Source organism: Histoplasma capsulatum (genome assembly GCF_000150115.1).
Source record: "Histoplasma capsulatum G186AR genomic scaffold supercont2.1, whole genome shotgun sequence".
In the NCBI taxonomy this organism is placed as follows: Eukaryota; Fungi; Ascomycota; class Eurotiomycetes; order Onygenales; family Ajellomycetaceae; genus Histoplasma; species Histoplasma capsulatum.
This window is the reverse complement of record NW_025544801.1, coordinates 394,858-422,390: the sequence shown is the minus strand read 5'-3', so window position 1 is coordinate 422,390 and position 27,533 is coordinate 394,858. Positions and strand designations below refer to the sequence as shown.

The window sequence follows — 27,533 nt, the reverse complement described above, 5'->3', positions numbered from 1 at the left end:
TGGCGCAGGAAGTTACCAAGTCCTCAAATACTAAAAGCTTAATTCCTAGCCTTCAGAAACCGGCATGTTTTGCCAGTTTTGGGGGTTGGTCCAGGAAAAATTTTATGCCAGAATTTTGAAATGATGTCGATTGGATACCACATAGGTACCATGATGCCAAACATATGTCATTTGCATTGTGATCCATGTTTGGTTTGGATAGTTGATACCATGGTTGGAGTATACTACATCTCGGGCCGAGTTGTGATCCCAACTATCTAAATTGTTATTCTCCAGCATCGAAGTCTCATATTGTTCGCACTCTTCAAACGAGAAATGTGCTATTAGGGGTTTCAAGGAACTCCACACGCTATTCTACTCCAGCAATGATGAAATACTGCGTGACCCCGTCGCATGATGTGAAAAACTCTCTTTGCATAAGTGATAAAACTGGCTGGAACTTCGTGTGTCATGATAGAGGTTGAGTCCGACAAGGACTGTTGATTAACAGAACCAAAGATATAAAGCAATATCCTGAGAAAAGACAAAAAGCAAATAGGAGCGGTAGATCATCGTTCCAAAACATCCAAAACATGCAACGAATGCCTTTCCATGCTCAGAAATCACCCATATGCCCCAGCTTCTATAAACTGATCTTACTGCTTCACGGTCTTTTTGTTCTGCACCTCCGCAACGACGGCATCCACAATCCTCTGCAATTCCCACCCTTCCACCCCCACCAACTCGTTAGAAACGATCCCCCTCTCATCAAAGTCCCCCTCAGACTCCACATCCAGAATATTCCGCACAATCATATGCGAAACACCACTGGCATCGCCCCTTGCGGCCTTTGCCTTGCCTTCCTCAAACAGCTGATCCAGGTCGGCATGGTTGAGCGGCCATGCAGAGCCTGTGGCTGTCTCCAGAGCGTTGAGTATCTCCGCGAAGGTCACGGTGACGTCGCGGATAGCGAGGACACGGTTGGCTGTGTTTGGAGATATGGTGGGGGCGAGGGATTGTGAGATTGCGTCAGCGAGGAGGGGGAGGCGCGAGGTTGAGAAGGGAACGTTTTTGTACCTCTCGTCCCAGAAGGTTGTAGTTTTGTTGGCGATGTCGAAGCCGAGGAAGTCTGTTTTCAGGGTTCTGTAGACGCGCGAGTGATTGTGTAGAGTTTAGAGTTAGAGAAGGAGATATCGAAACGTGGAAATTATTTGTTAAACAAAATTGAAGATATTTATAGGGGAGACGGAAAATAATGTCTAGAATGAAGATGGAAATTTCGTTTGAAGGGCACTCAGAATTACGGGTACTTACTCATCTAAAAAGGGACCAGAAAGGAAAATCGTCCACTCGATCTTTTCCTGCTTCTCCAGGAGGTATTTTTGGACCTGGTCCTTCAGCACGAAAAAAGGCACGCGCGAATGCGAGTTCTTATTCCGCGTTTCGCTGCCAAAATCGCTCGGAATGAACCTCTTTACTCCTGCCTCGATTGCAGCATCAATTACCTTGGTCTGCTCGGGTACGGCGGCGCCTGCAATGGCCGATACAACCACATCCTGGCCCTTTAGCGCTTGAACGAGGGAACCGTGGGTGTAATCACTTTTGAGGCCTGTGACGCCTGCTGGTGGGCTGTAGCTGGATCCCTCCCGGGAGAGAGTTGACACAGAATATCCGTGCGGGGACTTTAGCAACGCGGATACAATGGCAGACCTAGATCCACGGGGAAAGAGTTAGCCAGATGGGAGGGCGTAAGGGGTTGTTTCCGTATCGTCATAAGGTAGACTTAGATGTACCCTACTACCCCGCCTGCCTATTGGCCACAAATCAGTTATCTAATTCACACATGGTATATGAGTATACGCTATGGCTGGATATAAGATACACACCGAAGCAACAACGACATTTTTGAAGATGGTAGACATTTGCAAGGTTTATCTCAGTACCGAAGCTAGGAGAGAGAGAGCCGCCAGCGAATGAAGATGAGGGTCCAATTGAAAGATAATATCAAAGGAAATCGGTTTATATCGCGCCTTTCGAGATAAGGTGATCTGTCTTGAATCGAAGTTATCTGCTCTTGCTTGATTTTAAAACTTCAGGGCCGGCTCAACGGAAGCGGAATGGGCCTTTTATAGTAGAATGCATCTGTCCTTTTCGCGAGATGCCCTCACATGTTGGACTAGCATAACAAACGTATGTTGGGTAAGTTGTACCCATCATAAGCTACAAACTTCTCATCTCTCCAGAAGATTAAGGTTTGGGCCCATGGCTTCTGGCGAATAGGCACGTTTGGTAGACAACCATCGTAGTCATTCAACATTCAAATCTCGGGGTTCAAGATCGAGAATTTGTCCCCGATGCCAGGGGGGGGAAAGGGAACCTACACAAGAGCAGGCTTATAAATGGGAAAGATTGGTAATTCTGGGTTCGGAAACCGAGCAGAGTCGGGAATTGATGTTTGGATCTGGCCAAACGGATGGTAGTCAACGATGTATGGCAGAAGAACAGTTGGTGGAGATAAACGGAGATAAAGGAAGCTCTGAGCTCATAATTTCGTGTGTGATAGAGAAGCGGAGTTAAGAGGAGCCCAAGTTCGTAAACCGACAGAGATACACATTTGCAGGGAATCCTTGGACTGTAGCACTGTAAACTGATCTGATAATTGATAATCAAGTTTCGTTGCTCCAAATTGCACATTTTTGGGTGCTCAGTCACTACCTGAGCCATCCATAATATTTGTTTTTTCAAACACTTCTTTCTGAGATTGGCTCTCCATCCAAAACAGCTGTGATAAGGTTCTATGTTCAAGATTGTCAATCAACCAGTCAACGCATCCTTCGCTTTCCAGGCCTTCATCTGTAAATATTAGTGAAAGGTGGTTGTGCCAGGGAAATACGACGAGTAGTTTTCACGGGCAGTCACTGCTCCTTTATCGCTTCGCCTTTTGTAGAATTAAGAGCAGCTGTCAGCAATCTAGTGTTTTGTATATTTCTTCCCTATGGTTCAGGATATGCGGGATTGCCGATATTTATATCATGTGACTGATTTCTCGGCATCCCGAGACATCATAACAACCATGAGACTTTCTCCGCTAGACTGAAAGGGGAATTCACCTTAAATTCCGACATCTTTTTTCGTAGCCAATGCTTTGACTCATGTCTACTATCCTTTCACTATTCAATTGTTTAATATATTGAATACTAGTATGTATGTTAGTGCTCAAGACTCGCTTTCACTTTCTGCTATCTTTCATTCCCCCATGGTGCATAAACTTGAAGCGGAACTATAAATATAACTATCCAGGAAAATTCTCGAGGCGGTTCGGAAATAATGCAAGCAGTGGCTTTGCCATATGCATTCGCAAGATGAAATGGCATTACTTGTTCACAGGGAGATCAACTTGTGGTGACCGATTTCCTTTTTATCTCTCATTTGACCGAACTTAACAGCGTTACATGTTCGAGGTAATGACGAAGGCGACAACAGGTGTCTTGAAGCAGGGACCCCCTTTCGTCCATTAATGGGGTATAATACTCAAGGCATTTTTCAAAGAAATATACAGGTACCTGAGAGACGAGATGTGGAAATGGGAAGGACCAGAAAGCAAAAACGGACCCGCCCGAAAATAGTAGAACACATGTCAGCAGCTCCCAAAAATAAAAAAAGTGCCCCTTTCCAAATTCAAAACTGGGCAATTCATAAATGTCCATTATAAATTGTCCGCCGAAATAGCATAATCAACGGAAAATAAGGATCCGGCATGGGAAGAAATCCACACCAGGTAGGGTTCCCAGTCTCTCCCGATCCACGCTCGTATATCAAATCAGCCAATCCCTTTCAGCAAGCGGAATTCCACTGCCATCTCCAACCCTCCTGTGCTGGCTCTCAATATCACTCCAATTCCCAACACCCACCTCAAGCCACACCGCCATCCCACCCATATCACACACACAGTCCATCCACATAACCGTGATCATTACCGCCTTAAGCTGCTCCCAGCTCCGAACCCCAACAAACCTCATCACATCCCTACATCGTTCTACATACCAGTCTTCACTTGGTGTATTCCTCGCCGCCATGGTTCCTAACATCGTTACCCACAGCAACATCTCTGCAGCTCCAGCCCAGCAGTGGTAATTACTACAGGAATCATCGGGGGTGATGTTCTCGATGTCCGCGGCTACGAGCGCCGCTTTCAACATCCGACACAGGCGGGGGAAGGGTCGTTTGGCGGGTGGTAAGGGGTAAATCACCAGCATGCTGTATATCAATGCAGTGAGCCGGAGGGGTTCGTAGATTTTGTAGTTGTAGGGCTGCTGGCTTATTGAGGTAGGGCTGCTGGGACCGACAACTTCTATTTCTTCCTTCAATTCGTTTATGGACTTCAGGCTCAAGAGCTCATATTGGACCCAGTTGCGCCGATCGGCAATTACGGCGAGCTCTAGATAGGGGAGGAGGCCCTGGCTGTGCAGGTTAACGACTGTGCTATAGTTCTGGATCTGGCGTAGGACGGTTGCTAGGGCTGTGGGGATGTTAGATCGTGCGAATATGTCGCCTGGGCTGGTGGTCCCAGTGCTACTGCTGGTGTTGATACCCTTGGCATTGTTACTACTATTGTTGGGGCGATAAGGGGCGGGGCTAGGTTGGATATTCAAGGAGGGATTTATTATGTCAATAGGCATAGGGCAGGTATGTGAGGAGAGATTCGGCCACTTTGGCGTTTTGCCGGAGATACTATCTTTAAAAATTGGAAAGAAAGGCAGGCGGGGCTTCGCGAGATATTTGGTGGAGAGCATTATAGACGACCTATTGGATAGGATGGTGAGACTCACATGCGCAATCAAAATGTAAAAGGAAACGAGTGTCAAGGGGAAGGGAATTTACTCACACTGAAAGGGTTTCTGCCAACCCTGGCAGTTTGAGCTGATCCAGACCGCCGCGCGTCTGGATCAGTGCAAGAAGTCCTTTGACGTGCTGGTCATTGAGTGATAGACCACCATACACTTGGAGCCATTGGAGATTGCGCAAGGGGGCCTTGGGAGCTGGATCGATGTCAGATGTCCACTTGGAGTAGTCGGTCTTATTGAAAGCCATGCACAGAACTGCTAGGATAACTTCGTCAAGGGCGGTTTTTTGCGGGTCAAGCATCATTTTATTCAACTGTTTGATGGTCTCCGCCTCGCAAACAATCTGCTCTAGCTTCTCCTCGCGCGTCTGAGGTGCTATGACTGCACTCTCCAGCCGTTGCCGAGTCTGCAAGTGGCCTGCGGCTCCGTACAAAAATGCTGTGAATAAGGCTGGATGACTCATTGATCGGGGAAGCCAGGATTGCGCTACATCTTCTTGTGTCCATTTTTTGTTTCCAGCACCGAGTACAAGACCAGGCCAAAGATCAAAAATAGCTAAATTTGCCTTTGTCAGATATGAATTCATTTTGAATATACGGCCTGCTTTATAGGTCGTTTCCAAGAAGAAAAAAAAAAGCAAAGGAAGAGAGATAAGCTTACCGTACCGCATCAGCTTGCTAACTGAGGATCCTCCAAGCATGGAAGGAAATGTATTTGCCGGCTCCCCGATAAACGCCATGAGTTGGTTAAATGGACCGGGCATCGTATTCCTTTCGTCTGCGTATATAACTGCTGCTGATTCCATACTCGATTGGGCCAATTGGGTGTTCGAAGCAAACTTAGAGACTTCTCCATTGTTGTCAACTTCGTTACCTACGGGCTGTATCTCCCGAGAGTTTACCGTATCTTCATCATCAGAGGGAGACACATTGTATTCATCGGGAGGAGCAAGGGTTAAGACAGGCTCCTCGCCCTCGGTGCCGTCCGATAATAATGGCCATGGCGTCTCCTTCGCTGCACCATACGAGGAGGTTGGAGCGATTAAAAGTTGTTTTCGTGAGGGAACAGATTTCGCTGTGCCAGAATTGGGGTTGTTGCCATCTGTACGACTAGCCCGATGCTGACGCCAGATATATTTGCTGGCGTGCGAACGGATCACAGATCTGTTTTCGGACTTTTGAAATTCAGACGATGGATTGACGCTGACAAAGTGGAATACCTCACTGGGTTTCGCATCACTACCGGCTCCCGTTGAGGTTGCAGCGGCACGGCGCTCCGATAGTCGACCCCTCCGAGCTCTGGGAGGCATAATTTGGTGTTGGTTGGGCTTTCCGTTACTTCTCTGCTATGATTTGTAGTTAGTCTTCACATTAAAGACACAGATAACAGAATCTTGCTTAAACGGCCATTCAATGACAAGGCTCTCGGCGTACTTTTATTACAGCACGATGCGACCCATATCTCGCCCGAGAAGAGGGGGTAAGGTTTTGCTGTAAAACAAAAGTATGGCGAACCTCCGCCCTCTCTCGATTCTGTTCCCGCTGATCTGTGGCTGCAAGGTTTGGCAAAGAGAGAGCTTGAGGGTATAAAAAACCTGCCGCTCGGGACTCAATAATTTCCGTCCGCTCACTCGCTAATCGTCACTGTGATGTCAATGCGTGGTCCGTAGACGCAATTTGTTCCCGATGGGTTTGAAGCTAGTTGACCTTGCTCTATGAAAGCAAAATAAGCCTGGCTATTCGGAAAAAGGGGCAGCTGAAAGCTCAAAAAAAGAGGAATGATCCAAAGGGATAGTTCAAGTCGGTATATCTCCCATAAGCATGGAGACAAACAGCGACTGGCGCAATACTCGATCTAATATTGATTGATTAATAATGAACGATACAGCCCGCAGCACAAGAGGGAAAAATGGCCAGGGCTAAGCTGAAGGGGCAGAATGGATGAGTGAGATCGGGCGATTCTTGGGACAACAAATCTGTGTACCATTCGGCACATGCTGTTTCCCTTCCTTCTCTTTCCTTTCTTTTTTTCGCTCTGCACTCTCCTGCACACGGCGCACGTCCGAGCAACAAAGACCCTGAAAGAACTGGAGAAGCGGAGAAGTCTGGAAAGCCAGCGGCCCCAAGAGCGCCTCCAAACCTCGATGAGTCGGCTCGACCAACCGTTGTGTGTTACAATATACGTAACATGGCTGTACATGAAAGTCTTCAGCAGAGTTCTCTCGAGATTCCTGGTTCCTGGGAATATTCGCGGCTCTCCCTGGCAGGTAGAAGCAATTTTCGACTGCCTCCCAAAGCTACAAGCAGCGGACGTGCGGCCGATTCAACACATTAATATAGTTATAACTAGTCAAGCTAATAAATAATAAATAAGAGTAGACAAGCAGACTACCAGCAAGGGAGTTGCAGACGCCCTAAGCACTTAACCCGCCATCAATTGGATGAGCCAAAAGTCGACGACTTGAAATACGGCCGGGAGATTGATCAACCGCTCCAGCGGCCCATGCAACGGCATGTTGGATGGATAAACTCAATTTTGGTCTAGATCCATGATGGATGAGTTCCTTTGTTTGCCATGACAGCAGCCAATCGACCCTAGCGGTGTGTGGCTGTCTTTTGGGTGTCGGGGAAACTTCAAACTTCACTCGCTAGCACTAAGCTGGGAGCCTGGGACGGAGGGTTTGTTCGACCATTGACGATCGCATAAAAGAAAGTGATCGAATCGGGGAAGAAGGCAGAGTCAACCGCTGCTAGTCTCTCACGTTGGTGCCCTTCGCAGGCGGGCCAAACTGGCAGCTGAGGGTTCCGGGGGGCTGGTAGAGTTTGCTCATCCCAACTTGAGTCTCTAGCTATTTCTGGCGAAAGGTTTGGTTTGTAAACAACGGCAGCTAGTTAAAGTTAACTAGCAACATGAAATGAAATCCTTTGACTTTTCGTATTTCGTGAATCAAATTCATAACACCATCAGATACACTTCAGGTGAATTGTCTTCCTTCACATAGTTGGCAGTCTATAATCGTGATAATGAGTGTTCCATAGAACTGGTATCTATGAAAAATTGAATGTCTTCAATACGGCATCAAGAGTATATGTATATGTGAATACAGAGAATATGCTAGTAGAAATGATTTAAATGCAATAGACCATTTTAGTTGTAACATGAAAAATCACTGAAAAATACGTCTGTATATCGCTGACTGGTATAAAAAATAAAATGTTTTAGACGAAATTTAGACTAAATTGATATATCATTATATAGAATTGCAGTTTCAAGTGCCATTTGTGTGAGATATCGGAGGCCCTCCCACAGCTGGCAGCGAGGGAATAAGTGAAGGCACGAGCATAGTCACTCTTCCAAGGCTGTGTTCAGTGATAGCGATACATATACTCCGTATATGTATGTTGGCATCCCAATCGCCCGCTAGACTTATTTAAGCAGTGCTGCGCCCGCTAGATGCTACTAACAATGAATCAGCCTTCCACCTCCATCGATATATAATTTGTAAATGATCTTAGAATGAATGCATGCATCTATCCCTTTTAACGGCATTGACTCAAAGTAATTGTCAAATACTTACTATTCAGCAATATTCAAATATTCATCTTAATCTGAACGACAAAGTATCCTTTTTCAAGAAGCATCATCAGCCATTGTTCTTTGAAATATCCACAGCTGCCTGTCCCCTTCCTTATACTGTCCATGCCAGGGTTCAGGCTGCCCTAACCTTTCCCTCTTCAGCGATGGCGCCCCGTACTGTATCCCTTATTTTATACCGCAATGCAGCCACTCAGCGTGCACATTTTGCCATTTTCATTCCCTCTGCTGCCAACCAGGATTTGGGGACGATTATTCACGTTATAGGCGCCCCTATGGCTGGCTACCAACTTGAGTTCAAGCGGAACTACTCCCCCGCCTTGACCCAGCAGCCTCACACAAGGTACAAAATTGGGCAGATCGACTCTCAGTACATTGTCGACGCCGCAAATGACGCTCCAGGCAAGGATTCCACTCCAAAAGGTGCTGTGGAACTTGCAGCCGGCCAGGTTCCCCCACCAGGAATCAGCCAAAGCTTCCTCGGCCCCGTTGATGATGTGAGTCAAATCAGTATCTGACCTGCCGCAGGGTGCTAATTGTAGACATCCCAGACAAGGAACAAAAGATGCCAGGAGTGGACGATGGAATATGTTCGTCACCTTGTCCACCTTCAGTACCTGGACGCCGGCGCAATCCAGATTGTGCAATCCAAGCGCGATCCTCCGACTCATGGCGTTGGGTTGCAGCCACTCGGGAGGGGCCAAGAGTTGGGCGGTGGAGGTCAGGCAGCGGGCACGTAGGGGAAGAGGCCAATAAACGGGGCACCTTCAGTGCGTCTGGTACCGACATCACACGGAAGGGTTTCCGCGATCAAGTGTGCGGGGGAGACATCGTTTTTCTTTGTTGGGATTTCCCCATGGATGATTCTTAACCGCTGGCGATTAGTTTACGCCATTTGTTGGGAAGCAGGACCCAGTAGGGGATCGAGCTGTCTTTCAACCAGCTGCCCTTATCCTCTGATTTCTACTCACACAGCTCCTATCTCCATGACATATTCCGAGAACACAGCAAATTCCTTTGGGTACTGTTCCAAGAATCTTGGTATCCAGGTATTGCGCCACTCCCCATTGTAATCAGATGTGTATAGGGCCTTGCAATACTCCCAATAGTCAGGATACCAGCCAGCATGTGTCCAGTCGATTACCGCCATGACACGCGGCGGATCTGAGCGGGAAATTATGATGTTACCGCGGTGCAAGTCTCCATGAGTGAACCTGATTGTTCCATCATCTGGCAAAAACTCCCGATAAGGGTCCTTGTATTTCAATGAATCGGGGAGTTGCTGTTGAGGCAATGCAGAAAACCAGTCATTAAACTCTTTGACGGTCTTGAATGGTCCCGCTGATGGCATCGCTTGGAAGACGTAGTCGAGTAAAAATCGACGAGTGATAGATCCTACAATTCATGTCAGTAAACAAATTAAAAGACTAATGTAGAGATTGCCTAGCATTCCACATGCCAATAAATGAGTCTGAAGGGTCCGGCTCAAGCTGCCGCAGAACCGCAACGATCTCCTTCAGCTGAGCACAAATAGATATTTTTCCTTGGTCGTTTAAATGATCCCATCGATCATGCAAGGTTTCTCCCTGAATAAGCTCCATGTAAATAAACACGCGACCCTCTTCTACTCTCCAGCCATACACCTCTGGAACAGGGACCTTTTCAGGAAGGGTTTTTCGCAGCATACGAAGGCATATAGCCTCTTCAACCACCACACAAGGACCGAACTTGACAATAAGCCCAAGATGTTCAAACTTGACTGGTTTGGGTCGGGGGTTGGTGCGGAAATCTGGCGAACACACGGCAACTTCAGTTGGAGTTGGAAGGTGTTTCTGACCCAGTTTGCTCGCGAAAAATGAGGATTCAAGGAAGTCCATCTCGGTCGCTGTCGCATCAGCGACCCATGGCGCTTGGATTTCAGGTCTGTCGGGCATTTGTGAGAAGGAATTATGCTCACTTGTGGTTTGAACTGACCCCCGAAGGGCATAAGATTAAGTAAGCAGCTTGGTGGGCGAAAGTCAATATATTCTATGGTATCTGCGGCGGTCTCGAAAATAAAGCATTTAATACATGCCTGGGTTGTGCAACTACAGGCGAGTGCTGAGGGAATAATAAGGTGCCAACCGCGGATGCATTTCGTTTAAATATTCTCGAATTGGCTATTTGGTTCATTCTATTTCCCCCCCCTACATACTAGTACTAGTGAACAGAGCTGAAAAACCGCCAGAGAAGAATAAAATGAACTAAACAGGGGCTGATACAGAGCCAGGTTAGGGTTTTTGCGTTTCTACAAAAATCCTCCAGGTCATTATCTCAAAAGGGGCCGTACTCGCAGCGGGCCGTCGACGGAAGTGATGCAATATGCTATGGAGTTGCCTGAATCAGATTGTGTATCCGATTGCACTCCAACCACTCCTTGTTCTATCTCTTTATTTCCCCTCCCTCATTGTTTTTGTCCCTGAGAGCGACCAAGGGGGGAAATAAAAGCAACATCGGCTGCGTCTTTGTACGTTCCTCAAAGCGCCACCCATGTACAGAGTACAGTACATCCACTTCATGCACGCCTGTGAAACACTGAAGGAGGAGATTTTCAATACCCGTGGGCACGAGGCAAACGCATTGAGACGATGATCATCCCCACTTATCTTCATTGCTTCTCTGTGGGATCAACGATTACCAGCCGTGTCGGGAGTTTGAGCACCCCCGGGGATGGCAAAAAAAAACATGTACCCATTTAAGGTCGAGCGGGAGGCTGCCTTCTCGTTGCGAAGCATCATTCTCCATCAGTGGCAGGATAAAATATTTAGTCGATGCTTTGGGCCCCTATTCCGCTACCTGGATAATTAGATGCGCTTCATCATTGCCGAAAGTGGCCTGTATTTATCACATCTACGGGTACAAGGCAAGCTTGGAGATGATTCCCTTTTAAGTCATCAAGTAAACGGAGGCCTGAAAAGGGATGAGACTGGCCGATTAATTTTGTCTCGGTTCCTGTCTCGTGCTTGGATTGAACTCTGCGCTAGGAAAAATATGTCGGTAGCCGGATCCAGCATCACTTGTATGTAGAGCATGTGTATATGGACTGCAACTGCAGTACACAGCACGAAGAAGTCTCTATCGGCTATAGAAGATTTTTTTTTTCTCGTGCCTTTGCATCTACTGCACATGCATAGTATATATGCAGGGTAGACACCTGCTAAGTACCTCGTTGTCATGAGATGGTCCCATACACATTCCTTCCAGGGGAAATAATGAAGCATTGCGAATAGGTTCTTGCTCATATAGTCTCTGCCGGGATGCCATGTGATAAACATATATGGATTTTTATCATTTCCCGTTCATATGAGCATCGCGATAAGGGTTGGGAAGGCAGGCTGGGAAAAAGCATCAAAGAAATCGTGCGAAAAAAGCGCCAGAAAGGATCCATACATACATAAAACCACACAGTTTATACCAAGTACTGAACTTTTCTGAATACCTGCAGTAATCAAGTGGGCTTTGCTGGAGAATAAACATGCTGGATATACCTGTATTGAACAAACTGGGTTAAGCCAAGAAATTCAGAATGTATACCGATTTTAACCAGCCGTTGGAGCTCCTCTATATGCTTCTTGAATATCGTTGAGCCCAACATTCTTGATCCTCGTCGCATATAAGTCAGTCAGAAAGGCAGGCAGGTGGGCAGCGCCATTATCGCGATAAGTAGATATGATCGCGTATGCATTCTAAATGTTCTCAAAGCCTTTCTGGCTCCTTTGTTCCTTTCAGGCCAGCCGGGGATAAGGAGCTCCCAGGAAGCTGCCACCTCGATTGCGTTCCCCGCTGGCTTGACATGGGTTGACGTCGTGATCTGATTTCTCCAACCTAGCAACATTGGCTGACTGCCAGCTATAGTTAAGGATTTGGATTATGTTACATAGCTATGCTTAGCATACCCTGGCTGGAAACTACGGGACATGTAGGATTCCAAAGCGACCAGAATATGGATACATATATTCGTCACGGGAATGTATTTGACCCAAGTCAATGTACACATATATATTTCCCTCTCTTCTCAAACGACAATGTCACCGGCTTCATCGCACTGGCTGGCTTGGGAACAGCATACGTAGATATAAAAAACTAGTCCACGTGGAAACGGCTCGATTGAAAAGAATCCAATAACGTATAACAAGGCACTGTTCTGCCTTGTTTGCGTCTGTACGTTTATCATTCCAGATGATGATATGTCGGATGAGATTAGAGTCCACGATGGAGGTAAGGGGAAGCGATCAATAACAGCCGGGATGTAGACTCAGCGGAACTGGAAACTATGGTGTCGGAAATTTCGCTCGTCACCCAATTCTAGCCCCAGCATTCTGATAGTACTTGCAGTTGATGTTCAGCGGGCAAAGAATAGTTAGGGGAAGACAATATAGTAAAATTTCGTTATCTAAGTCATGGAAGACTTCGTAGTTATTGGGCACTGGATTACTATGCTCTTGCTTTCAATTTTCCTCCGCATGCAATTCGCACTGGTTAATTCTGCCATTGGGACAGGGTCTTCAACTGGCCAGTGATCGAGCTGGCTATCACGTAGATTCTTGACATGTTTCACCAGGTCTGCGGTAGAATTATATATATGGTCCACGGCAAATGTTTTCATCCAGAGTCAAGACTGACCTGGGCCAGTGCAAATGAGGTCATGGTGATTGTAGATGGATATTTTTGTTCTTCAATCCAGCCCCCAACTCGTAGTTTATTGGAACTATACTATCAGTTGCGTCTCAGATAGTCTCCGATGGTCCACCAAGATGAACTGGGATAAAAATGATTGGGTGTGTAGCGCCCGAGCCATCGAGTGAACCGCGGCCTTTCGGACCAAAGAGGACGTTATTCTTGCGTATATCTGAATGGGCGATGCAAGAGCTGTGGAGATGGAGAAGCGTCAGTGTTAAGTCCTGATACTGAATTCCTACTGATTTGGTGCGGTGACCGAATTCAGATAAGGGTTGGTATTTATGGAAGCAGGCAGATGGCTAAAGGGTGGTTGGTATCAAGGGCCTCTTCCATATTTTTTTTTTTTTGGATGATAATGTTCTGCTAGCAGACAAAACACGGTTGGCTCTCTCATCGTTTTCCGGAGGGGAGGCCGAGACATGGCCACATAAGACACATGGAGTAGCATCAACCGAAGAGAGTGCTCACTTAAAGCGATGTGGACGACTTAGCCGAAAAACCACGCTCAATATGCATGGCATATGGGCGAGGGAGACATTCCACTCAGACAGCATTTTCCACTCAACGCCACGTTTGCAAATCCTTTGAGAAGTAGTCTGGGGCAGGTGGTTAAGATGAAAAAGAATCATCCAAACTCTTTGACGTCTGTGTCATTTTAACTTCTCAACTCACTTCGTTTGAGCCTCGAAGTCCTTCCTATCTTTTCCCCCCATATTTCTCAAACCGAAGTCCCTGAGTTCTGAAAAGAGAGTCGCTGCATCATCGTGTGTGGTCCAGCTATCACGAGTCACAATTACTTGTGCAGACCTCCAAAAGTCTTGGACATCATTCCATCCTTTACCATACTTTGTGTGTGCTTGAAGCTCCTCCTCGATAAAGTGAATCGGACAAACAAAGTTAAAGCCTAGCTTAGGCCAATGTTTGGAGTAAAAGTTAGGACATGGTCTCCCGTACATCATGAACGGATTTTCTCTTTTTTGCTTAGGGGGATGTTTTAGGAGGATGATACACTCACTTACCTTTCTACGTTAATTAGTGACTCTCTTAGAGGAAGTAAATCGTCATCCCATGTGTTGCTGGCGAAGGTTATAGGATCACATCTTATCCTCCCTAGCTTTAAGCGAAGGATTCGGTCCAAACGAGGGTTGATCTTTGCTGTTTGTTGTTCATAAAGATAAAGAACAATAGAACTAGTGATCTGTCTCCTTAACCGGGGCTTTTCATTTGGCACAAGATCCTTAAAAATTCACTGGGGGCTTCAAAATGACATCGCCATGATGATCAATGGGTCGTGGATGACGCCTTTCAAGAAACAGAGGCCCAGCCCAAGCTCCCTGCCAGTCAATGGCGCTGGTGATGTGACCGTTATCTACGAAGAGATTGCCGGAATAGAGATCGGTGTGCCTAATAGTAGGTGCGACGATATGCGGGGCGGCTGTTATGTTAGGGATTGGCTCGCAGGACTAACAGAGATTGCCATAGCTGGTTCTTAGATCAACTTCAAATCCATTTCAATGGGTTCAACAGGAGCTCGTATCAGCTGAAAGAAACTGAAAGAAGCTTGTTCTCGATCAATAGTAGATCTTTCATGATAGCGATTCTATCTTCTAGGGGAAGGTGATGATGGCGGCATCATAAGCAGGAACGTTTTGAAAGAAAAGAAGAATCAATCCTTCCGCACGGACTAGGTGCTGCAGAATACCCGAGTGCAGAGCAGAAGACGACACAATCCTGTGTCCAAAGATCTCAACAATAGACTCACACATTGGATGGCCAACCATCCTATGTGGGTTCCAAATTTGCAGACTCTTTTAGGCCTGTACATGGTCAAGTCGTAGCACCGCATCAAAGACTTTAGGATACTTAATATCGTAACCTCGCGCAACAAAGAAACGATAAGGCTTCAACCCTACCTACTCTATTCCTTGAGATATGGGATCTGAGTGACACAGATTCGGCAGAACGCGGCGAGAACGTCTCCAGGAGAGTAAATGAGGAAGGGTATCATCTCAAGCAACATCTAGAGTTAGAATCAGGCGAGTGAAAATGATGATTTATTTGTATATATGTGAGAAAGTAAGAATCCATCCGAGATTGCACATATTTGTCCAGCGGATGATTTTATGGATTGATTGTGGGCTTGGGAAAGAAAATGAAGAAAAACCCATATCCAACGAGGTAAAACCGACAGGGGACCTCGTTCGATGGGTCAATGGGTCAACGACACGACCTTACACACTGCTCCACCTCCCTCTTTCAGCTACCCTCGTCCCTCATTCGATCTAGAGATTCCTTGAAGATTAATATTGTGTAACTGGATAAAGTAATAAACGGGGTCTAAACGGGCGGCAGAGCGAACGCAAGGGCATTTAATGGCAAACAACCTCCATTCTTCTGCTGGGACCGGGGCCCTGGAATACGCACACATGGGGATGTTTAGAACACCGGACAAGTCTCCCTTTTTAGTTTTCTCGCTCGCCGTCATCTTTATTGTTTCAGTTTCTCGGTCAATTGTGCGATGAGTCCAGGTCGACCTTGATAGATGAATTGGAAAAGGAACCAGAGCATCAGCAAATGCTTGTTTAGAAAACTAAAGAATGACAAATATCACGTGTATATATGTTTGCACTGGAGCATGAAAAACAAGCAATGAAAAAGAAGGGGGAAACATTGGATTTTGGTCTCTTTTTTCTTCCTTTTTCTTCTCTTCGTTCCTTTTCTTTCACCAAGCAATTCAGAAGGATGATCTAGATCTCATCATGGCTAGTACCTTCCTCAGTCATTGGTAGTTCCCCGGACTTGGCTATCTTCACGGCATCCTTGGGTCGATCCCCGGGCTCTTTCTCGATATTTTGGATCTTATCGACAACCTCGTAGCCCTCGAGAACCTCGCCGAAGACGACGTGACGCCCATCGAGCCAGCTGCGGATTAAAAAATTGTAAGTACATGCACTTGGAATGTTGGATTTGTCAGGGCGCTGCATACCTAGTGACCGCAGTTGTGATGAAGAATTGAGAACCGTTGGTGTCCTTTCCCGCATTGGCCATACCTAAAAGGATATATATGTTAATTGATATCAACAGAAAGGACCCGTGGTTCTGGCTCGTGGCCTGGGATAACTTGACGTACTCAAAATGCCTTTCTTGGTGTGTCGCAGCTTGAAGTTCTCATCAGCAAACTTCTCGCCATAGATGGACTTTCCGCCAGTACCTTTTGTCAATTATTAGTATGAAAATGAAGTATACATGCATTGTCTTTCGGGAAGGATCTCTACTGACCATCGCCCTTGGTGAAATCGCCTCCTTGAATCATGAAGTCCTTAATAACTCGGTGGAAGGTAGAGCCTTCATAACCGAATCCCTTCTCGCCGGTGGCCAATGCGCTTCAGAGCAGAGTTAGCTTTACTGATCTTGGAATATTGACTGGACGGCAAATATGCCCCATACCGGAAATTTTCCGTAGTCTGTCCACACGCCAAAATTACATGTTAGGTGAGCTAATAACCGTAACAATCCAAATGAGAAGTATAATGCAGTGTGATCTTCGCACCTTAGGGACTGTCTTCCCATAAAGTCCGATTACAATCCGGCCCATTGGCTCGTCTCCATGTTCAATATCGAAGTAAACCTATATCGAAGCATTAGTCCCACTACTCAACTTGGGGGAGTACACTAAAAACAAACCTTGTGGGTGATCTTGGGCCCTTTGGCCTCTGCATTCTTTCCAAGGAAGAGGATGATGCCCACGAAGACTAGAGAGGCAAGGAAGAAAAGACGCTTCAAAGGCGCCATGGTTACAATAATCTAGGTACAAATAATATCAAGATAAGCTTTCAGAGCTCCCTGGTGGTATGAAGGAAAACAAGAACGAGGCCAGCTTGCATTTCCAGTTCTCCTTACCTGTGCTAGCACGAACACTATGCTATTAGTAGTAGTTATGGCGTATCCTCCGGGTCAATGTTGTTCCGCAGATAAATCCAGCTCCATTTGACAGAACATCCAGCATGCAATTGTGCTGCGGTATCGACACCAACAACTAGCTGATTGCCGATAGCCAAAATGGTAAGTAAATCACGTCTTCTTGCATTCTCGCCAACTCAATTGCCCACTCCAAACCCTGCTAATACGTTCTCAAAGGTCTTCATTCTCGGCATCAACTTCCCCGAGCGACAGCTCGTCAAGGCAAGCAAACCCAACTGCTCGCATTATCCTGCTCAGTAACCTCCTCAAATGGGACCGTCGAGAATATATATATATATATACATTTAAAAAAGTCGCCATTATCTAACTCCAGGAAACAGCAAGCGCTCCAATCCTTCTTCGGCATCGGTCCCCTGGCATGTAACAAGCTCATGGCCCGCTTCTACGTGCACGAGACAGCGAAAATCGGTGATCTGGCGAACAAACAGGTCCTCAGTTTGACAGCAGCATTATCGGAAATGAAGATTGAAAACGACCTCAGACGACAGATCTTGGATGATATTCGACGTTTAAAGGATACTGGGACGGTTCGGGGCAGGAGACATGCGCTGGGCTTGCCGGTTCGCGGACAAAATACAAGGTCACAGGTATGGATTATATGCTATTATTCTTGGTTCTTTTTTTGGTTCTCCGTTTGAATTTTATTGGCCTTTGGCATGCGTAGACGGTGCAGATGCGCAGTTTAAGACATGGGCGGGATCTTTTACTAACTGCTAACGATGGCTTATAGATCAAAACGGCGATCAAACTCAACAAGTTGGACAGAAGGCTTGGGCTCAAGGGTCCAAGGTAATAAATTATACGGGTCGTCTCTCTTTCTTATTTGGATATATTGTACGTTATATGTGGGGTCTTGTAAATGGCGTTTAAAATTTTCAATTGTATACTACAACATAGATTTGAGAAAATAGAAGAAGTTAGTTTCGGGGGATTAACGACAACGTAATTATGTACATCTAGAAAACAAAATAGAAGGAAGGAGCGCTTCATGAACAGCATAAACTCCAAAAGATTTTAACGCTTATTCTCATTGCCCACTCATCTTCCGAGCAGGGAACAGGCGGGCAAACTATCTATCACTGTCTCCGTTCGGTAATACCCCTTCGCCCCTATTAATCTGTATCATTTTATCCTCCCCACTACTAACGATCCCCACAGACTTATCCCAGCAAACATCAAACACCTTGACACCCTCCCCGCCAACACGCTTTCCAGCACCTCCCACGCTCTTCCTTGGGATCGAATAGATGCTCTCACCCATAACCCCGTCTTTGTCTGTCCTGGTTGACCGCACATCCCATATCCGACATGTACCATCGTGGCTACCACTGATCAATCCATATGTACTATCAGGATCGCGAGCCAGACAAACGACGGCATTCGTATGACCTCTGAGCGTTAGTGCTGAGACCGTTGTCGCTGAGGCGCGCGGGTCTATTAGTGTGATATGTCTAGCGGAGGTCCCTGAGGCAAGAAGGCTGAGCTCAGGCAAATGTGAGACTGATAGGAGCGAGTGGGAGGCCGTACGTGTGTCGACTAGGGCGCCGGTGACCAGATCCCAGGTGCGCAGCGAATGGTCCCATGACGTGGAGTAGCCGACAGTAGGGTCCTTCGCATCAAATATTGCAGCGGAGACAGGGGCGGTATGCGACTTGAATAACGCGAGTGGGCCACGTTGCGGAACGGAAACGGATGAATTGAGCTTTCGTCTCTTCGAGCTTCGGGAGGTATTTGATGGGAGCAGGCTTTCAGGAGCTGCGGGGGTTTCTGATTTTCTGCTCGACCAGAATCCTACCGAATGGTCCGCTGAGGCAGAGAGGATACGATGTGATTGCGCATGCATGGATATTGAATCCACGCTGCCTTTATGCCCGTAGAGTTCCAGTTGTGGAGTAATCGAAGCTGAGAATCCGTCTTCGCTTTCAGTGTATTTCCACAATCGCACTGTACGGTCAAGCCCGGACGATATTATCTGGTTTGGCGAGACCATTCTCGCGCACTTGACTGAAGCCGTATGTCCCCCTTCGCGTGCAGCTGGCGATAAAGCAATTGTCTCTGAAGACATGTTCCACATTCTCAATAGCCCGTCATAGCTTGCCGATAATATCCTCTCCTGGCCTTCATTGACTCGAGATTTGCTTCCAGCTATCGAGGTGTCCGAAAGGACATCCACGGCGCTCACCCAGTCATCGTGAAGGAAAGAAGCGACATGCAACGGCGGAACGAGCGCACGAACATACTCGACGTCGAGTGTTGTCTCAGCCGAAATACCATTTGCTGTTAAATACTCGTCGATAGACGTTCGTAGGTATGTTCCGTTTATTAAAAACTCGAATGGAATTGGCTTCTCGGATTCCAGGAGGTTGTTCACCAGAGTCGATAGAGCGTATCGTCGTAGACCTTCCGTGGGGCAAAATCACACACAACACACAAAGCATTAGTCAAAATGGTGCTAATTCACAAGAGATCAGGTGTAGTTTTGCACAAGAACGTACCGGTAGGCACAAGAATTGGCCCGGTGCTTTCTGGAAGTGCTATGTCTTCATGCCGCGAAGTGAGCTTTAGGCGTACTTGTCTCTGGGGCTGCTGCGACATGGCTGTGCTAGCATCAAGGGGCCCCTCCTCTAGCCCGTCCATTTTTTGAAGTATACGTAATAACAAGGCCTACTTTCCAGCTTCCCAGTATGTATGTGTTTTCCTTGCAACTGCCGCAAAGTTATGCGGAGTTTAGTCGTGTGGGATTTTTTTTTTTACGGTGGCCGGAACGGCAAAGAGTGCAAATCCAGCGAACCCTTCATACCATAGTAATCCCGCCAACAGAAGCTTCAATGGAGAAACCTCCAGGACCAAAAGACAAAAAAAAAAAAAAAAAAAGAACACAATAACCTTAAACGAAGTCTGACTGAGGCGGAATCGTTCGTTAAATTAATTATGAATACATTATCTATGTCGATATTCATTAAGCCTTGCGAATTTCAGCAATTGCTCTTCTCCGATGGTCTGAATCCGCAAAAAGCGCCCTGATCAGGTCGGTTACCTCCTCCGGAGAAAACTCGAGTTTCAATTCACCCTCCTTCCATAAGTATTTGATGTCCGCTAATGAGCTTTCCAGGATATTTATCAGATACTGGAATTTTAGCCAGTTCGGGACATATAACGCTGTCATGGGAACAACCTCCGCTTGTCCACTCGCCATATCTTGACCAGGTTTAGATTCCGGAAGAAACAGATCCTCGAGTTTAGAAATCTGGTTGCAAAATTCGGTAAGTCGTTGTGACTCAGCATCTGAAATATCGCTCAAGTCCTCGATATCGAGAATCATTTTGTTAATGACGGTTGAGAGCAATGAACCGACGGATTGGAGAAGTGCGGACGGTGACAGGATAGACTGCCATTCTTTATGAACATGCCGCATTCGATCAACTGTTGCGCTGACTGCGTTTTCACACTCCCCTAGGTATGGCTGCACTGCGCAGCTGCCAAATCCTTGACTCCCATCCAGCAGATCGGACAAGACTGTGCGTTGCGAATGCATTTCCTTGCTGTAGGCAATCTTCCCAAATCTTTCGAGAGTTTCAATATCGGGTTGAAATCTGGAGAGATTGTGTGTCTCCATCATCAACCGCAGCTGTTCGGCAAAATACATGCTGTCATTGTACAGGAACATTTGGCCGCCAGTGAACCTTTGAGAGTAAAACATGGGTGCCAAGGCCTTAAACATCGCAATGACCAAAGTGGGGAATGAGAGCAGAGCTGGGCCGGACGAAGCGATAGGAATATTGGAATAGCTTTTGCATAGGATAATTAGAAATAAGATCGATTCTAGAATATAATTGGACCAACTTACTCGGTTGATGCCAGCTTCTCGGAATCTGAGATTTGGCTCAAAATTATCCTCATGATGGAATCCGGTATGTCCGTGATGGTGTAGAACTCGCTTAATGTAACTTCTCGGCGAGGGGAATCTTTTCCGTCTCCATGGCCTCCATTCATATGAGCTGAAGCTTGATTCCCAGAACCAGATGCTTCCGGGGGAAGGCCTGCACTCTCGTCTTCGTCACCCCAGCCCCAAGCGTCTTCGTCTCCATCTCCTTCTACGGCCGGCTTATTTTGCTCCTCTGGTTCTTGCGTATCAGGCTCGTCAAGGCCCCAAGCGCTAAAATCATCCTCCTCCTGGCTGACAGGTTCCTTTTGAGTGCTGGCGTTGTTGCTTTCTTCATTGTCACTGGCCCATCCAGCATTCCAATCGTCAGAATTTTGAGCAAATACTTTGTCCTTTTGAGACACCTGTTCTGTTTCTACCCTTTCCACCTTACGCGTCTCACCCGGGCTAGCACATAATGCAACCCTGACTTCATCCAGAGATTTGATTCGTCGTTGATTGAGCCATATTCGAGGTATTTGTTGCGTGAACGACGCTAATTCAGTGGATCCGGAGCAGCCAAGTCCATCTAAAGCTTGTTGGAATTTAAGGGTATGGTCCAATATCACCTGAAATTCCCCCATCCCGTCAACGCTTGCGGGAATGGAAGGTAACAACTTCTTCGAAACGAGGGATGAAATCATCGGTGGGGCTAGCTTCGCATTCAAGAGATCTGTGATCGTAGCTGGTAGGTATTCCTGAAGATATTTTAAAAACAGTATGAGGTTATCAAAAATGTCAATCGGTTTTGCGTTAGAAGGTTGGGGCAGCAGTCGAATCGAACCTCCATCACGCGAGATGGTCAAGGCGTTTGCTGCTCCAGGTGGTAAGAGAGCTGGATCTAAGATATAAGAATAAATATCGCGATACAATGAATTCACGATGGAGTCTAGCATGTCCAACTTTGTAAGGGTGGTGAGAACCTTGCCTAGGCTACAAGGGGATTCTGCTTGCGAAATCAGTCAAAATAAGTTAGTTAGAGGAAAGAAAGGTGGCATAATAAACGCACCAGAATTGCCAGTAATGACAGTCATTTGGCCTAATTTGGAGTCAATCTTAACCAAGGAATTCCACTTTTGCTGTGCGGTAGACACAATGGCAGTGCGCAAACCTGTCACATTTCCAGACAGTACACGGAGGACAGGAGTAGTCGGAGGCAGACCCGTAGTTTCCATTAGCATCTCAATCTCCTCAAAAAGTCCAGTAGCAGTTTCCAAATCATCCTGCTCAATCGCCATCTGTACAGAAGATATGCGATACTCGATAGTTCGGATGTCCTCCAGGTTTCTCGCCAGGACCTCGTTGAAAGCGATCTCGTTCTCCAGCAGCTCAACCTTCTTAGAAGCATCCATAACCTGACTTTGAAGCTGCTGCCCAATTTCATGTTGTCGAACAATCTCCCTCGCCGCCGACCTTGACCGCTCAATGTCCTCATGGAGCTGTTTCGCCTGGGATATCCATCCATCCACGTTTGACGCTGTTTCTCGACTAAGAGAGGCGATTTCGTTCTAGTAGAAGAAGGTTAGAAGTAGGACTCATGGCATCAACTGTTGTCCAGCGAGTTCATATGGGGTTCTACCTCAACCTCCTCTCTTGCTCTGCATATCTGTTGGAGCTCCTTGGCAGCTGCGGTAGAGTCAAATTCCGCGGAAACAATGCTTTCTTCCTCGGGGAACGATCCATCGGTCAGAAAATTGTAAATAGCTCGACAGGTAGCCTCATCGGAGATCTTTGGGGCCATTTCGAAGCGTCTGGGCACTGCTTGCTGTACTGGGTGAACCAGGAGCTGGCGGTGCTGGCATGCGGAAAGCAACTCGGTTGTGCGATCACCAACAACACACTCCGGAGTAAATGTCGACGGGTAGCTGGGTGTGAATTATAAACGAACAAGAAAACTCATGGTTCGAAGCTCTCGTTAATTGGCTTTGTTCTCCGTAATAGATTGCTGGCTGCTTAAATCCAGCAGTGTCTCTCGGTGGATCTCAAATGCCAAGGCTTGGATCCTCACTTTATTTAGCCTCAGGCCCTGTTGCCACGACTTGATTTTGATATCACGATAAGCCCGAGCCTCGTGTGAGAACTGTTGAAATACTCAACACACAGTTCCCAGGTTGACTATTTTGAACGGGAAAAGGTCAATTATCGACTATCGCCTCTTTGTATGTTCATATTCTTACACAAGAGGTGCGGGCTCTTTTGCCTACTGGATAACATTTAGGGAAGTTCAATCAACTACTCCCCCGCTATTCAACGAAAGAGCCTTTCCTCTCCGACACGAATTGAATAAAAGGCGCAGTGTCTTCCTTGGTTAGAAAAACTCCCTGGAGTACGATCGTTAATGTGAGTTTATAAAAGAGCGTGTCCCTGGAATGTTGAATAGTACTATCTGATCCTATCTACCCCTCCAATTGCCCATTCTGATGTCCCTGGATCAGGGCTTCAAATACCTTCTATATACTATCAACCTGAACATGTCTGATTTCCCCCCGCTGAACCCATAACTGATTTCCTCTTCTGGTTATCCTTGTCCCCGTGTTGGTGAATTTCGCTGCAAAGCTGTCTCCGTCCCGCTACACTCATAGCATTGAGCTATAATGTGCGTTTGTGGCACCCCCTGCAGCTGCAAACGGGACGGATGATGGCATTACTTGCAATACCCCTTGTAATGTTTTGCTATTGGGTTTAGTTCAATTTGTATTCATGATGACGGATCTATCGAGGGTTGCGCTGACAGCTGTTAGTGCTCGAAAAGACCATTCTTTCCGAATTATTTCAACAACCCTCACTCCAGAACGCTAGTGTCTCAAGCCAAAATGTCTTCCCCTGAGAAAAAGAATTATTTTCAAGTTCTGCAAAGGTTTAAGCCAGATTATTCTCCCAACTACTTCACCCAGTATGAATCCGAGAGGACGGGGATGAAGGTGGTGGTCATTGACCAGAAAGGCCCAAAGGTTTCGGGGTATTTTGTTCTTGCCACAGAGATTCTTGATGATTCTGGTGCACCTCACACTTTAGAGCATCTTTGCTTTATGGGATCTAGAAACTATCAATACAAAGGGTTCCTTGATAAGCTTGCTACTAGAGCCTATTCCCATACAAATGCCTGGACTTCTACAGACCACACCGCATACACGTTGTATACTGCGGGCTGGGCTGGATTTGCACAAATTCTGCCCGTCTACCTTGAGCATATCATTGATCCCACTTTAACGGATGCCGGTTGCTATACTGAAGTGTACCATGTTGACGGTACGGGCAATGATGCAGGTGTGGTCTATTCGGAAATGCAGGGCGTACAGAATAAATCATCTGAATTGATAGATTTGAAATGCCGACGCCTGCTGTATCCGGAAGGCATTGGCTTCCGTTACGAAACTGGTGGAATGATGGAACAACTCCGGGTTCTGACAGCCGAACGTATCCGTGCATTCCACAGGAAGATGTATCAGCCGAAAAACCTATGCTTAATCATTACGGGAGAAGTTGACCACGACAACATGTTGCAAATTCTGAATGTATTTGAGAGCACGGTCCTTGACGTGATCCCAAGCCCTAATGACCCCTTCAGAAGACCCTGGATGGAATCGCAACCAATACCCCCGCTAGAGAGGTCGATTGTAGAGAAAGTTGAATTCCCCGAAGCAGATGAATCTTTCGGCGAGATTGAGATTCGATTTCTTGGTCCGGATTGCAGTGATACCCTCCTTAGTGAGTGCTCTACCTATATATCCCTTCTCGGCATTGCAGCTAACTATCTATAGGTGATGCGCTCGATGTGGTTCTTCTCTATCTTGCGGGTTCCTCCGCAACGATCCTTGAAAACACCCTTGTGGAGAAAGAACATCTCACAAGCGCTGTGTATTACTCCACATCCCAGACACCTCGAACCGAAATCTCTTTCACCCTCACCAGTGTAGCCACCGAAAAGCTTGAGCAGGTCGAGCGGCGCTTCTTTGAGGTGTTAAAAGAGGCCATGCAAAACGAGATTGATGTGGAATATATGCAGGAGTGTGTGCGAAGGCAACGTCGGAGCTGGAAATTCTCCACTGAGTCCTCGGTCTCCCCTTTTGCGCACTATGTAATCTGCGATTTCTTGTTCGGCAAGCGGGATGGCTCTACTCTTCGCCACGTTGCAAGTCTTCACGAGTACGATGAGTTGGAAAAGTGGCACGACCACCAATGGCGCGCTTTCATCAAACAATGGATATCCGATGCCCCCCATGTGTCAATACTAGGAGTGCCGTCCTCCAAACTTGCCACCAAATTGAAGGAGGACGAACAATCCAGAATCGCAGAACGGAAGAGAGCTCTTGGAGAGGAAGGCCTAAAAAAATTAGCGGAAAAGTTGGAGGAGGCCAAGGCCGCAAACGACAAGCCTATACCTCAGGGAGAACTGACCAAATTCGAAATTCCTGGGGTGGAATCCATTCCTTTCATCAAGACAACAACAGCAAAATCGGGACTTGCTCTTAGCACGGGTCGTCCTAATAACCGAATTCAACAACTAGTCGATGCGGATGCGCCGGATTCGCCTTTGTTCATTCATTTTGAGCACGTCGCCAGCAACTTCATCCAGATCTTCCTGAATATCTCAACCACATCTGTGCCAGCAGAACTGCGTCCGCTTCTAGCCGTATACATGCAAGCTTACTTCAACCTTCCTGTTCTTCGAAATGGAGAAAAAGTTCCCTTTGAGCAAGTCATTGTCGAACTGGAGCGGGACACAGTTTCCTACAATATGGACATTGGGCATCATAACCCTGAGATGCTCATCATTAGCTTCCAAGCGGAACCAGACAAGTATGATGCTATCATATCCTACATCACCGAACTTTCATGGGAATCTATATTTGACGTGGAGCGGTTGAAGGCCATCACCACTCGGTTGCTCTCTGATGTTCCAGATGCTAAGCGTAATGGGAGTCGTATGGTAGATGCGGTGCAAACGATGGTCTCACACACCCAGGAGTCAATTGTCCGTGCCATGACACCTCTAACTAGAGCTTTATATCTGAAACGTACCAAACGCCAGCTTGAGCAAAACCCTGAAGTCGTTGTGGCCCGAATGGAAATCATTAGGAAGCAGCTCTTCCGATTCGAAAATTTCCGAATATTTGTCATCGCAGATATGGATAAACTTCGCAACCCTTCATCAGCGTGGGGGCCATTCGTCAGTCGACTGGATGTTACTCAGCCACTCAGTCCGATCATACAACTACGAGATCGTCTGAAAGATGTGGCCAAAAACCCGGGGACCATGGCGCATCTCGTTCCGATGACGACCATTGACTCCTCCTTTGTGCTCACCAGCGCCAAGGGTCTGGACTCCTACAACCATCCCAAACTCCCGGCCCTCTTGGTGACCATTGCCTATATGAATGCGGTGGAAGGGCCACTGTGGGTAGCTATCCGCGGCACGGGGCTGGCTTATGGCTCTCGATTCCTACACGACGTGGATACCCCACTCGCCGCCTTCCTTTATACCCCCCAATGTATACAGGGCCTTTGAGGAGGGAAAGAAAATTGTCGAAAACCATTTGTCTGGGGCGGAACAATTCGACCCACATATGGCCCTCGAGGGCGCCATCAGCAGCATCGTGCTTGATTTCGTCAATGAGGAGACAACGCAAGCTAGTACAGCACTGGCCAGTTTTGTCCGGCAGGTCATCCGGGGATTGCCCAGTGACTACCAGGAGAAGCTACTGCGGAAAGTTAGGGAGATTGGTATTGAGGAGATCAAGGAGATTCTAAGGGATTTTGTCTTGCCCCTTTTTACGCCTGGCAAGTCTGATATCATAATTGCCTGCGGGAGGGTGCTTGAAGAGGTGAGAAATAGATTTTCTGTTATTCTTTCTTCTGCCTGCTTCTTTACTTTCTTACTTGTTCACGTTTATAAATGTTTCGGATATAAATTTTTACTGACCATTTCTAAAGCCTATCAAGAAGGGCTTCGAAGGAGTTGGCTACAAACCGGAAGTGCGCAGTCTGAAATTCTTTGAGGATGACTATGGATTGAAGCTCGAGGGAGGCGAAGACGACGAGGACGAGGATGGGGATGAGGACGAGGAAGCCGAGGAATCGGGGAGTGATGACAGCATGGACAACGATGATGAAATGGCAAATTGACATTTACTTATTGCATGAGACCGAGTAGACTTCAACGTAACAGGGGAATCATAGATGCGACTGGCACCGGCTATACTGTTTTCAACGCAAGAATAAACGCATAGATAGCTGTCTACGGATTCTGGGTTTCTTCCTCAGCATTTGACTATCAATCAATCTACTAGTAATCTTGATATGGCAATTGACAAACGAACAAGATATGTGTGTTTGTGTAACATGCAAGAAGGCCAGCTTGCAGGAACCAACCACCAACACCAGACAAGGAAGAGCTGGGGCCATACTTGGCATTCTTGGCATGCGGAGCCGCATTTGAACAACATTCTCCAACTCCAAAACAGTCCTCTCTGCTTTTTGCTGCCTGCTGCCAT

General features: G+C 46.8%; 12 protein-coding genes across 12 annotated transcripts; 4 read left to right on the top strand and 8 right to left on the bottom strand.

The window, feature by feature from the left end:
• Window positions 1-455: 455 nt before the first annotated feature.
• Window positions 456-1,882, bottom strand: HCBG_00099 (isoflavone reductase; the record flags this gene model as incomplete). Its single annotated transcript, XM_045427149.1, has 3 exons — window positions 456-1,122; window positions 1,294-1,689; window positions 1,866-1,882. 3 exons carry the CDS (start codon window positions 1,880-1,882, stop codon window positions 636-638), a joined length of 900 nt encoding a protein of 299 aa, XP_045291124.1.
• Window positions 1,883-3,794: 1,912 nt separating this feature from the next.
• On the bottom strand, window positions 3,795-6,132 carry HCBG_00098 (uncharacterized protein; the record flags this gene model as incomplete). Its single annotated transcript, XM_045427148.1, has 3 exons — window positions 3,795-4,782; window positions 4,865-5,378; window positions 5,484-6,132. 3 exons carry the CDS (start codon window positions 6,130-6,132, stop codon window positions 3,795-3,797), a joined length of 2,151 nt encoding a protein of 716 aa, XP_045291123.1.
• Window positions 6,133-6,816: 684 nt separating this feature from the next.
• On the top strand, window positions 6,817-7,157 carry HCBG_00097 (uncharacterized protein; the record flags this gene model as incomplete). Its single annotated transcript, XM_045427147.1, has 2 exons — window positions 6,817-6,989; window positions 7,028-7,157. 2 exons carry the CDS (start codon window positions 6,817-6,819, stop codon window positions 7,155-7,157), a joined length of 303 nt encoding a protein of 100 aa, XP_045291122.1.
• A 1,406-nt stretch (window positions 7,158-8,563) lies between these two features.
• On the top strand, window positions 8,564-9,157 carry HCBG_00096 (uncharacterized protein; the record flags this gene model as incomplete). The annotated part of the gene is made up of 2 exons (XM_045427146.1): window positions 8,564-8,914; window positions 8,960-9,157. The coding sequence occupies 2 exons, from the start codon at window positions 8,564-8,566 to the stop codon at window positions 9,155-9,157; spliced, it is 549 nt and encodes a 182-aa protein (XP_045291121.1).
• A 227-nt stretch (window positions 9,158-9,384) lies between these two features.
• Window positions 9,385-9,768, bottom strand: HCBG_00095 (phosphotransferase enzyme family protein; the record flags this gene model as incomplete). Its single annotated transcript, XM_045427145.1, has 1 exon — window positions 9,385-9,768. One exon carries the CDS (start codon window positions 9,766-9,768, stop codon window positions 9,385-9,387), a length of 384 nt encoding a protein of 127 aa, XP_045291120.1.
• Window positions 9,769-9,844: 76 nt separating this feature from the next.
• Window positions 9,845-10,351, bottom strand: HCBG_00094 (phosphotransferase enzyme family protein; the record flags this gene model as incomplete). The annotated part of the gene is made up of 1 exon (XM_045427144.1): window positions 9,845-10,351. The coding sequence occupies one exon, from the start codon at window positions 10,349-10,351 to the stop codon at window positions 9,845-9,847; it is 507 nt and encodes a 168-aa protein (XP_045291119.1).
• A 2,832-nt stretch (window positions 10,352-13,183) lies between these two features.
• Window positions 13,184-14,961, bottom strand: HCBG_00093 (uncharacterized protein; the record flags this gene model as incomplete). The annotated part of the gene is made up of 5 exons (XM_045427143.1): window positions 13,184-13,325; window positions 13,809-14,108; window positions 14,156-14,352; window positions 14,387-14,599; window positions 14,899-14,961. The coding sequence occupies 5 exons, from the start codon at window positions 14,959-14,961 to the stop codon at window positions 13,184-13,186; spliced, it is 915 nt and encodes a 304-aa protein (XP_045291118.1).
• Window positions 14,962-15,427: 466 nt separating this feature from the next.
• Window positions 15,428-16,961, bottom strand: HCBG_00092 (peptidyl-prolyl cis-trans isomerase B; the record flags this gene model as incomplete). The annotated part of the gene is made up of 7 exons (XM_045427142.1): window positions 15,428-16,058; window positions 16,123-16,186; window positions 16,267-16,347; window positions 16,416-16,519; window positions 16,584-16,600; window positions 16,687-16,764; window positions 16,821-16,961. The coding sequence occupies 7 exons, from the start codon at window positions 16,926-16,928 to the stop codon at window positions 15,884-15,886; spliced, it is 627 nt and encodes a 208-aa protein (XP_045291117.1).
• Window positions 16,962-17,153: 192 nt separating this feature from the next.
• Window positions 17,154-18,047, top strand: HCBG_00091 (40S ribosomal protein S13; the record flags this gene model as incomplete). Its single annotated transcript, XM_045427141.1, has 4 exons — window positions 17,154-17,198; window positions 17,274-17,353; window positions 17,438-17,704; window positions 17,848-18,047. The coding sequence occupies 2 exons, from the start codon at window positions 17,489-17,491 to the stop codon at window positions 17,908-17,910; spliced, it is 279 nt and encodes a 92-aa protein (XP_045291116.1).
• Window positions 18,048-18,121: 74 nt separating this feature from the next.
• HCBG_00090 (microtubule-associated protein YTM1) lies at window positions 18,122-19,791 on the bottom strand (the record flags this gene model as incomplete). The annotated part of the gene is made up of 2 exons (XM_045427140.1): window positions 18,122-19,517; window positions 19,613-19,791. 2 exons carry the CDS (start codon window positions 19,752-19,754, stop codon window positions 18,187-18,189), a joined length of 1,473 nt encoding a protein of 490 aa, XP_045291115.1.
• Window positions 19,792-19,990: 199 nt separating this feature from the next.
• HCBG_00089 (uncharacterized protein) lies at window positions 19,991-22,780 on the bottom strand (the record flags this gene model as incomplete). The annotated part of the gene is made up of 4 exons (XM_045427139.1): window positions 19,991-20,905; window positions 20,965-21,985; window positions 22,049-22,547; window positions 22,619-22,780. 4 exons carry the CDS (start codon window positions 22,778-22,780, stop codon window positions 20,077-20,079), a joined length of 2,511 nt encoding a protein of 836 aa, XP_045291114.1.
• A 1,072-nt stretch (window positions 22,781-23,852) lies between these two features.
• Window positions 23,853-27,165, top strand: HCBG_00088 (uncharacterized protein; the record flags this gene model as incomplete). Its single annotated transcript, XM_045427138.1, has 4 exons — window positions 23,853-24,747; window positions 24,801-26,436; window positions 26,540-26,864; window positions 26,974-27,165. 4 exons carry the CDS (start codon window positions 23,853-23,855, stop codon window positions 27,163-27,165), a joined length of 3,048 nt encoding a protein of 1,015 aa, XP_045291113.1.
• Between the last annotated feature and the right edge of the window lie 368 nt (window positions 27,166-27,533).